The following is an 11,150-nucleotide window of genomic DNA, read 5'->3' on the forward strand; positions in this document are numbered from 1 at the left end:
AGGCACCTTGGTAGTCCATTGAATTATTTCTTCCAAGTGTCCACCATTTTCCTCTTGTGACAGGACAGTTCATTCATGGCTAGAGACACCTGCTTGTCACAGAACTTACTCTGGCTCACAACACAGCGTGGAAATGAAGAGTGTTATTACCTTGCAGAAGTTTTGCTGTTGCTGCTTGGAGACACACTCTTGCTATGTACCCTATGCTGGTTTTGAGCTCCTACTCTTCCTGTCTCGGCTGCCCAGAGCTGGGATACAGGAGTGTGCACCAAATCTGACTCCTAGCAGAAAAGTTAAGAGCTATCATACTGTTTCTGCATGTTTCCCTAAGGTCAGTCTGTATAGGGGCTACTTCCTGAGCTGGGGTACTGAAAACAGACACGATTAAGCCCCAGTTTAGCAATGCAGAGACTCACGGCTGATAAACATGAGAATACATGACTGCAGAGTGCTTAGCCCCAAACCCAACATTTATATCAACTTCCTCATGGCACAGGGTGTAGCACTCAAGATGGAGGAAAGAATGTAAGAGCCAGGGGCTGGGGAAGAGCTGTGAGAAGCTGTCTTCCAGACAGGACATAGACTCTGCACTCATGAACTCACTGTAGAAATGGTCACTCCCACAAGATTAAGCCAACAGCACCAGGCATCACTGTGGCAGGCAGCCCAAGACGTAGTAAGTTATAAAACAGAGAGGAGAGGGCAAGAAGGTGAGGTGGAGACAAGCTGAGGGGTATTGAGGAGGGCGGGGGGCAGTGGGAGTTGGGGGTAGGTATGATCCAAGTACATTATACACATGTGCAAAATTGCCAAAGAACAAATAAAAGCTATCCATTTAAATAAATACAATATTAATTTTAAAAAGATGGGGTTGACTGCTTACAAGTATCTGAGGTTGATAGAATCTTGAAGCTGTATATTTCAAACATATCCATAAAAGATTTGTAAGATGTTAAAGTTAGCGGGGAGTCTCTGCAACATAGGTTTATGGATGCTGGCTGCTTACAAGTCTCTACATTTACAGACTTAAGTATTGGTTTTCATGTAGTCTGCATGCTTTTCTGAAGGACTTTTGTGTGTGTGTGTGTGTGTGTGTGTGTGTGTGTGTGTGTAGCCCTGGCTGTCCTGGAAGTCACTCCATAGAACAGGCTGGCCTAGAACTCAGAAATCCACCTGTCTCTGCCTCCCAAGTGCTGAGATTAAAGGCACGTGCCACCACTGCCTGGCTCTGAAGGACTCTTGATTTATGAGAAACTTCTGGAGGGTAGCCAATGAATGGGTCATTGCAAATAGCCCTCATTTACATGAGATTCAAGTGGAAGGTATTTCAGATGACCTGGAGTGAGGGTGGGATGACCTTGCCTGAGATGTGTTTAAATCACATTGCTCTGGTATACTTGGAACATGATATGAGGGGACAGCTGAGCCCAACTATTGGGAACTACTACTACACACACATCTATCCATCCATCCATCCATCCATCCATCCATCTATCTATCTATCTACCTACCTACCTACCTACCTACCTACCTACCTACCTAACTGGTCCAGTTGCTAGAAACTACCACATATATGGTACACACACATATACATGTATATGTACATATATATGGATATATACAGTATGAACATATGATTTTATATATATGTATGTGTATGTGTATATATGTGTGTGTATATATATACATATGTATGTATATATGTGTGTATAGACACACATATTTTTTCATGAAATGCCTTGAAAATATAAAGTCAGAAAATATTGTTGGGGCTTAGGATCACACCTCAGCTTGGGACATCATCCTAGGAGTTCTCCATGCGGAGAGGGTGGGCTAAGGAGAGAAAGGAGAAGGGAGACACTGTAGCTCAGGGGGCTTCACTCCTGACTTTGCTTCTCCTTTGCCGTTAAGTCTGAGTCCTCGGCGGAGTTATCCATCCCCTCTGGAGCAGGAAATCCAGCATCTGCATGCAGAATCCCACGGGACACATGGCTGAGATCACGGTATATTAGGGAATCCAATCGCAGTTCAGCGTTGGTGGTTTCAGCAGGTTGCAGCAGCTCTTCAAAGCAGAGAGGCTGAAGTTTCCTCCGGGGACAACGTTATTTGGTCCCTTGGCAACCGTGCTGGTGGAGGCAGAGGGAACTCATTAGCTGGGCCTTAGATGGGAGGGGAAGGAGGTAGACAAAGCTGCACTGGACATGGTACAGGGCAGGAAGCTGATTCCCTTGGTCACGGTCTAGATAGGTCGGTTTAAGACAGTGACTCCTGATAGGAAGGTTAGCTTTGGTTCTCAAATTCTGGGTGGCCTTGAGGACTCCTACTGTTTCTTTTAGAATAGCAATGACAGAGTAGAACTAATTCTTACAAAAACAACAAACAAAAAAATAAGGCACTTGCATATGGGCTGAAATGGTGACTAGGCAGTTAAGAGCACGGGCTGTCCTAGAGGACCCAGGTTCAATTCCCTGGATCCACAGAGCAGCTCACAACTGTGTAACTCCAATTCTGGGGGCATCTAGTGCCCTCTTCTGGCCTCTATGGGCACTGCATGCACTCAGTGCACAGAAATACATGCTTATATGTACTTATAAATCCAACCCAAAATCTCAAAAAATATTAATTTGTACATGAATAAGAACAGATGGAGTGAAGGCACTGATTTTGTACATAGAAACTAGAGGGTAGAGATGGCTGGCAGAGATCACTGGTAGCCTAGCCTCTTACCCTTGCTCTCTGCCATGCTGTCAGGGACACCTTCATTCTTTGAAAAGTGATGTAGTTTAAAAAAAAAGAAAAAAAAGGTAGGTAGCTAGTTAAACAGTCACCGTCAGGGGCTGGAGAGATGGCTAGGTGGTTAAGAGCAGTGATTGCTCTTCCAGAGGTCCTGAGTTCAATTCCCAGCTACCACATGGTGGCTCACAACCATCTGTAATGGGATCTGATGCCCTCTTCTGGTGTGTCTGAAGACAGCTACAGTGTGCTCATATAAATAATAAATAAATAAAACTTAAAAAAAAAAACAACCCAGCCACTGTGAGGTCAATGAGGCTGGATTCCGTCCCACAAAAATCTGTCTCTACCCTACATCCTTTGTCACAGAACAAGCTCATTTTGAAAGTGAAAATGAGTGACAGGCAAAGGAACACGACCTATCACCATTGCACCGGCTTAAGTTTGAACCTGCTGTACAAAGGGGAGTTACAGATCAGACAGGTCTGCAGGCCGGGCAGCAGGGTTTGCTGCTCTCCACCAATGGACGGACGGAAGGCAATTCCTGGGGAAGCATGACTGTGTTTACAGATTTTTTTTTTCTTTTCCTTTCTTCAGTTTCTGTCTTGCTCTGTTAGGAATTCTCTGTGGTCTTGACTGGGACCTGGGTCCTCTCCCTGCTCCTGGGCAGAGATAGGACATCGTCTACTGCATGGAAAACCCTAGCAACTCTGACTGTTAAAGGCTTTTTGTGAAGAACAAAGCCTTGTCCTGGATCTAAACAGGCCTGCCAATCCCCTGGACAGGAAAACACTCCCCAGGGAAAGACTTTGAACAATAGCACAAATATAAAACTTATCTGGAAATGCAGGCTGGCCACGGTCCCCTCCTGTCCCTTGAGGTTGCTCTGCTTTCCTCTGTAGGAAAGGCTATGCTACCTAGCTCATCTGAGGTCACTAGGACCGGGGACCTGAGGCGAGTCCAGAGCAAGGGTCTAGCGGCAGTAACTAAGGACGACTGCCGGGCAGCCTAGGAAAGCGTCTTAGTTCTTAGTTATCTAGTTATATCTGAAAAGGTTGTTAGAAATACCGTTGAGTTTTCTCACATGTCAAATAGTTAAGGGGGTAATGAAAACAAACTGGCGTGGTGTGGTCTTCACACTGGGATTGTACTATGGCTGTTTGCTCAAAATACAACAGGAGCACACTCTCTGTGCCTGTCTGCTCACCATCATGGAGCAGAGGTAGGCTTGGCCTGGTAGTCATGGCAACCAAATAAGTGAACGAATACCGTGGTAGCCAGGTCTACGGCAAAATGGTAAGGGAGTAATTAGCATTCTCTACAAGAAGAAGATGGGTGAGGAAGGTCGAGAGGCCTTACTCTGGGGCTATACCTCCTGCTTTCTACCTCTCAACTGGATGTGACCTTAGAAGGGTCTAGAATACACAGCAGATGGAAGGTTAGCTGGAAGTGGGACTCTGTAATGCAGCTTCGGCAAGTCGTCAGTGTTGTGTGAGATTTTTCACTGATTTGGGGACCACCCACACTTCTATAAGAAAGCCTCACTGATAGTCTCACGGGCTCACCAAGCAGGGCTGTCAGGAAACTGTCAGCTCCCTGTCTGGGGTAAACACGTATTTGTTCCCCTCTCCCCCAGGAAAAGTAGACAACAGTTAGATCTGACCATTACTAAGAGACCGTAAGACTACCTGTTGAACAGATTTTGGCAACAAGACACCACTTCGGTTGTATTGCTGAGTACTTTGCCGTTCTCTAGAACGTGATGGCAGTTGATATCCAGAGGGGTGTCAGAGAGGATGCCTGGAAAGGAACAGAGTGTCGTTTATTGTCATAATTTAACGAAATCCCAGAAGCCCCCTTCTGTTCTCAGCTTCTCTGCACCACCCCACACATCCTGCTCCACAGCGTGCCGAGCCTGGCTCTGATTCTCGGCTTTCTGCTGCAGCATATGCAGCCTGGAGGCCTGCCTCCCTGAAAGCTTCCATCCTGTAGGCACCCAGGGCAGGAGGGATGGAAATACCTGCGATGCAGGCTGTCATGAAGCAGGCAATGGTGCCAGCAATCAGGGCTCTCATGGCTCCAGAGGCAATGTCTCGCTTTCTGGATGGAGCTATGGATGCTGGGAGAGAAAGAGGCATTTGAGATTAAGCTGATGGGAGGCCCAAGTCTGTAACTTCTGATAATTCTTTGGTGACTGAACTCTGGGGCAGTTGAAGAGTGGCTAGTCAAGAGACGAACCGAAGGGGCCCACAGAGCACTGAGAACACAATAAAGCCAGTGTGTTACCAGGGAAGACTAAATCAATGAGCTGATGTCTAAGTTAGCTGCTACCATTAATGTCTAGACCCAAGACAGATATCAGTAATCGATTGCAGCATCTTCTATGGTGAACTTCCATGGGCCCCCCACGTATTTGTCTTGAGTTCTTGAGTGTACATAGAAAAACTGCATTGCAGAGCAGGGATAAAGCACGGGCCCTAGAGGACTTAACGACCACTGAGGAGCCATTTTCCCTGACACAGTATTACAGAGCAGGAGGGACTTGCTAAAGTTGTGTCTGGTGTGGAGGAGTGTCTTTTTCACTTACTAAGCCCGCCGATCACGATTCCTAGGGAACCAAAGTTGGCAAAACCACAGAGGGCGTAGGTTGCGATGGTCTCAGAGCGAACCTGCAAGCAAGCGTCAAACACCGATCTGTACACCAGCTGACTGACCCACCTTCAGAAATCCGACACCCCAACCTACAGAACTGATGTCGATGAGTAGGCATACACTGCCAACTCTCAGAAAACCATTGGTGATAACCCTGTGCTCTGAGATTTTGAGGGAATGTACGTTTAAGGAACACTTGACAACAGACTAGGAGTTAGTGACCTTAACATCTAAAAATGCTACCTCCTGCTCATTCATCACTTCTAATGTTGCATGTGACTTATCACCTGCTGTGTACATACCACTATGTACTAGTTGATGAAGAAGTTGGTCCCAGCAAATACCTACATGAGTGTCTGTCTGACAAAGGACTTAGCATATATAAAGAGTTGCCATAATTCAACAATTTGACTAGTTTTAGAGACATTGCTACAAAAGGTATACAGATGGGAAATAAACATATGGAAAGATGCTCAACATTGGTTACCAGGGAAGTGCCAACTGCTACACAGAGAGCCAAAATAAATCTTTAAGTTGATTTATTTTAGGTAGTTTGTCAGTTAGCGAAAGAACTGAAGTATAAAAGGCACTGACTGTGCACTATATATATTAAGTGTGTCAAGGCTGTAAAGCAGCTGGGATACTTATGCATTGCCATCGAATGATACACGCTCCTGGTGAACTAGCAGACAACACGCTTGTTCTAAAAGCTGCTGTGGCAAGGCCCTCTGCAGCAGTTCCCCGTAAACCTTTGATGTATCTCACGGTTTTGTTACAATAATGAAAATTGATTAATACATCTACAGTGGGGAAAAAAAAAATCATTGATTGCCTACAGGTCTTTGGAGGGGGGTGGAGGGCATTGTCCTTTAAGGGCCAGGAGGGAAGTTTGATTATATCAGGAAACAGGAAGCTCCGGGCCATCACAGGAGCTTCCTTACAATTGGCCACGCTGTGCCATGCTGCGTGCCTGCCTTTGTTCTTCAGCTGAGACAATCCATGAGAATGTGAGGGCGCCCATTTGGGAATGTAAGAGTGGGTGTCCTCTCTGGGGCAACGGGAAGACAGCAAGTTAGTGGAGGGGATCTGCTCCTCCTCAAGAGGGCTACACAGATGGCACAGCCTGATAAGTGGCTGAAGGACTCAGTTCAGAAGTTTCTGCAGATTGAGTGGGCACATCCAGTCTGGCAAAGGTATGGCTGAGGTTGGGCAGAAGGCTGCTCTGAGTTACTCCACAGTGTATAAAACAGTGGGTTTCCAGACAGACCCTTGTCCTGAGAGGCCCCTGGACATACCTGATTGAAGAAAAGATGTAGCACCCGACCCAGACATCACCGGAGACACCTGTCACATCAACAGGCACAACCCACTAAGCTGTGACCTGACAGGGACCTGGGGGTGGGGAGGCGGGAGGTGTATGCAGTCATGGCTGTGTGTGGTTTTATCAGATGTAGAAAAGGAGGCTGGGACGATGCCACTTTCTTTTGGCCCCAACGTAAGTGATTGTCCAGTGGAACAAGATGGGCTGAGCTAGGAGGACAATGGCCTCCTGTGTGAGCCAAGATGCTAGGAAACTTGGAGGAACTGGCTTTCCCACTGTGACTCCACAACAGAAGCGGCTGCTGGATTGTTTCCATATATACCCCGTGTGCCTGCCTTTGGCTGGGCTCACTCCCAAACCGGGATCATCTCTACAGTTGGGGCTCCTCCTTCCCAACAGGCTTTGCAGAGAACTGGTTAGTATTGCCAGAACTGGCAGCTTGCTTCGCTCATTAACAAAAGCGCACTTTCTCCTGGAGATGGGGAAGCGGAAAACATGTCGGTTAATTTAGTCTATTGTTTGCTTTGGGCAGGGAAACAAACTGGTTTAGGTGGCATCCAAACAATGAAGATAGCTGGCCAAGTCCCACTGTTATGGTCCCTGAAAGAGGATCAGCAATGGCAGAAAAACCCTGAGGTCTGTTCCTAGCAGATTTATGGGGCACAGCGCCCCCGACCACAAAATCGTTCATGTGCAGATTCTCTTGGGGAGATGACCTCACTTATAACGTGAGTGTCTCAATACTGGGCAATGTGCTTCAAAGCTGGGGACATTAACTCCAAATGGGTCATTTCAGAGAGGGACAGGGATGGTTAGAAATGTCCCTTTCTTAGTTTCTTTATAAGGCAGTTCTGATATTTAGAGGGAAATGAATTGGAGATTCAGCTTCAAATACGTCTTCAGCCAGGTTAAGTCCCTCAGTCCATCAAAGCCTAAGGAGACGCAAGTGCCTCTTTCCATCATTGCCCCAAGGTTTCTGATCACAGACATTCGTGTTTTATCTCCTCTCCTCCCATACACAGTGGCAATTGTGCCTTGTTATCTTTTGAGGATGTAGAGGCTCAGAATGATATACAGTCAGATTCTTAGAACTCATGATGCTAGAGGAAGCCTTCATGATCAGCTGTTGGCTCCAAAAAGGTAAGACCTACCATATCTTGTCCCTGAATATCCTCAAAAGCCCTCTGTATTGACTGTGGGAGGTGACAGAATCTTCAGGAGGTGATAGCTAACCTTTTCTTCCTTTTTTTTCTCTCTTTCTTTCTTCCTTCCCTTCTTTCTTTCTTTTTTTTTAAAAAAGAGATTTATTTATTATATGTAAGCACACTGTAGCTGTCTTCAGACACATCAGGTCTCATTATGGATGGTTGGGAACCACCATGTAGTTGCTGGGATTTGAACTCAGGACCTTCAGAAGAGCAGTCAGTGCTCTTCACTGCTGAGCCATCTCTCCAGTTCATGGCTAATCTTTTCAACTTGACATACCTTTGCCTGAGAAACCAGGCCCTCGCCTCAAGAATTGCCTACTTCAGTTGGCCTGCGGCACATTTATTTTCTTCACTGCTAATTGATGTAGGAAGGCTCAGCCCACTATGGGCGGTACCATTCCTATGCAGGTGGGCCTGGGCTGTGTGAAAAATGGTAACTGAATGTGAGCCTGTGAGTAAGCCGGTAAACAGTATTCCTTCTTGGTCTCTGTCTCTGCATTCCTTCCCTTGGCTTCTCTTTCCTGTAACTATAAACTGAAATAAACCTCTTTCCTAAGTTGTTTTTGATCACGGTGTAGCAACAAGAAAGCAAAGTAGGACAGGAAGTCAAGCCCAGGAAGGGAAGTTAGGACCACACCCTGGAGGGGGACATTGGGACTCTGTCCCCTCGTCTTCCTTTCTACTCTCCAGCTGCTCTGTGGTGAATAATCCTACTCTGCTATATGCATCCACCTTGATGAACTGCTTTGTACAGAAAGCAACAAGGCCAGTGGATCATGAGCTGAGATCATGAGCCAAGGTGAACCTTCCTTATCTTACATTGCTTACCTTGGGTGGCTAGCACAGAGCCTGTGATGGCCTCTGTGCTATTAGGCCCAGAAGTAAGCTCATAAATCTTTGTGCACTGATGTCCTAGTTCATGTGACCCTAGGTCTGTGTCTACTTCAGTTTTTACGTTTCCCCCACTCTCTCCCCCCTTTCTTTCTTCACACAAATATCACATGGTCAAGATAATGTGACTGAAGATTATGCTGTGCTCATCATGAGGTCTACAAGAGCAAGGGTTTGGATTGTTCTGTCCTGCCGTCACTCAAGTTCCAGGCAGACAGAAGAACAAGTCGCCGTGTGGCTATGTGATAAGAATTATAATAACCCACATATATTGCTGCACACCAAGTTACAGTATATGTATGTGATAATTATATATACCAACATATTGCTACACACCAAGTTATGGTGTATCTATGTGATAAGAATTACATTTACTGACATATAGAATATAGACATAAAGAATTATACATACTGACATATATTGCTGCACGCCATTCACAAATTTAGGTCCAGCCGCTTTCCTCAAATTGATTAATTTTGAGAGGTGATCATAAGCCACAAATTCATTGAAGAATGTCTTGTAACCTATGAGTTTGGCGACCATAAAGCTGTCTTGCCAGTCGACTCCCATCATGAAAGAGAAGGGCATGAAGATGTAGGAGCAAACGAGCTGCAAGGGACAGAGGTGGTGACACTCATTAAGCAGTGATTGCCTAGAGTTCTGCCACACCCCCTCGGTGACTGACAGGGTTTTTCCTGCTCTTCTGGGTGTGAGGAACCCCTTACATTCAGTCGTCCATCTTTTTTGTTCTCAACAAACTGGTGTTAAGGCTGGATTCCCATGTGGTTATGTCAACAGGTATATGACCCTTAAAAATCAATGAGTGTCCTTTGTGTGATATTGCATTAGTTCTCCATGGGATGCACTAACGTGAGAGAGTGTTTAAAGACGGTCAGTGGATCGGTCTCCCCGCTCATTTTGAATGTGCCCTTTTCTCTTGTCTGTGACACATAGGTCTGCATGTGATCCTCACCACATATGATCCTGACTGGATTTTAAGCCTTCAGAATAACAAGTTAAATAAACCTTTTATTGTTATAAGCTTCCCGATCCAGTGTTCTGTTATAGTACAGGGAGCAGAGTAAAACAGGAACTGGGTTGGAACTGGGTCATTGGAAGTAGCTTAAATTTTTGGGAAGAGGTCAGAGAGAATGAATGCTTTGGGGAAGTGGGGGGGGGCGGCGGCATTAGACAGGACAGGAGTGGGACAGTCAGGGCAGCGAATGAGATGCTTCTATAGTGTATGAGAGAGCGCCACATAGCTAGCTAGGAAAGGCTCACTCTGTAACCCACGATGGCCTTGAACTCATGGTTCCTATCTCAGCCTCCTAAGTGATGGGATTCAAACATGAGCCTCCATACCTGGCTTCTAAACTTACTTTTTAAACCAAGGTAGTCAGAAACCAAACAAGGCAGAATCATACCTCAAAACTCAGCTCTGGGTAGTCGAACAGGCTTCCAAACCAAGACAGGGCAGAGTTCACAAAGGAGAGCAAGGCCAGGAAGGCGATCAGATTCGCAGCGATGTTTGCCACCAGGGGGATGGACGAGGATGCGCCCTGCGTGGCCGCCTCCAGGAGATTCCGGGAATCACTTCATCAGAAAATGGGAATTCTAGAATTACCAAGGAGTATCTGCGGTGGTTTGCAGATGCTCGACCCAGGGAGTGGCACTATTTGGAGGTGTGGCCTTGTTGGAGTAGGTGTGGCCCTGTTGGAGTAGGTGAGGCCTTGTTGGAGAAAGTGTGTCACTGTGGGTGTGGGCTTTAATACCCTACTCATAGCAGCCTTCAGATGGAGATGTAGAACCCTCAGCTCCTCCTGCACCATGCCTGCCTAGACATCACATTCCTGTCTTGATGACAAGAGACTGAACCTCTGAACTTGTAAGCCAGCCCCAATGCAATGTTGCCCTTATAAGAGTTGCCTTGGTCATGGTGTCTGTTCACAGCAGTAAAACCCTAACTAAGACAGTATCTCTGGATCTATGGCACAGCAATGGCCTAATCATAGTCACCCGGTAAGAGGTAGACCCTTAGCCATATGCCTTGGTCAAAGTACTCAGTCTCTTACAGCCTCAAAATTTGATGGGCTTATGACTGCTGATGCTTGGCTGTGGGGATGTGGGAGGCCACTACTGTGGTAGCTTTCTCTTGGTGGAGGTTGAACCCTGGGCTTTGGGTGCTAAGCATCCACTCCTCCCTCTACGCCATTGGGTACATTTATAATAATAAACCAAGAGGTGACAAAACCATATAGGTTTAAATACTATTTATTAGGCTGGAGAGATGGCTCAGTGGTTAAGAGCACTGACTGCTCTTCTGAAGGTCCTGAGTTCAAATCCC

The 11,150-nt window shown here is 46.3% G+C and overlaps 1 protein-coding gene across 1 annotated transcript in view; it reads right to left on the reverse strand.

The window, feature by feature from the left end:
- Nucleotides 1–1,993: 1,993 nt before the first annotated feature.
- Slc28a3 (solute carrier family 28 member 3) overlaps nucleotides 1,994–11,150 on the reverse strand; it is a 53,223-nt gene continuing 44,066 nt past the window's right edge. The window contains exons 13-18 of the mRNA XM_031358439.1: nucleotides 10,231–10,399; nucleotides 9,218–9,415; nucleotides 5,321–5,402; nucleotides 4,754–4,852; nucleotides 4,422–4,533; nucleotides 1,994–2,126 (exon numbers count right to left, since the gene is read on the reverse strand). Coding sequence (XP_031214299.1) covers nucleotides 2,009–2,126; nucleotides 4,422–4,533; nucleotides 4,754–4,852; nucleotides 5,321–5,402; nucleotides 9,218–9,415; nucleotides 10,231–10,399 — 778 coding nt within the window. The 3' untranslated portion in view covers nucleotides 1,994–2,008. The remainder of the gene's footprint in view (nucleotides 2,127–4,421; nucleotides 4,534–4,753; nucleotides 4,853–5,320; nucleotides 5,403–9,217; nucleotides 9,416–10,230; nucleotides 10,400–11,150) is intronic.

The sequence above is a fragment of the Mastomys coucha genome, unplaced genomic scaffold, assembly GCF_008632895.1.
Source record: "Mastomys coucha isolate ucsf_1 unplaced genomic scaffold, UCSF_Mcou_1 pScaffold7, whole genome shotgun sequence".
NCBI lineage: Eukaryota > Metazoa > Chordata > Mammalia > Rodentia > Muridae > Mastomys > Mastomys coucha.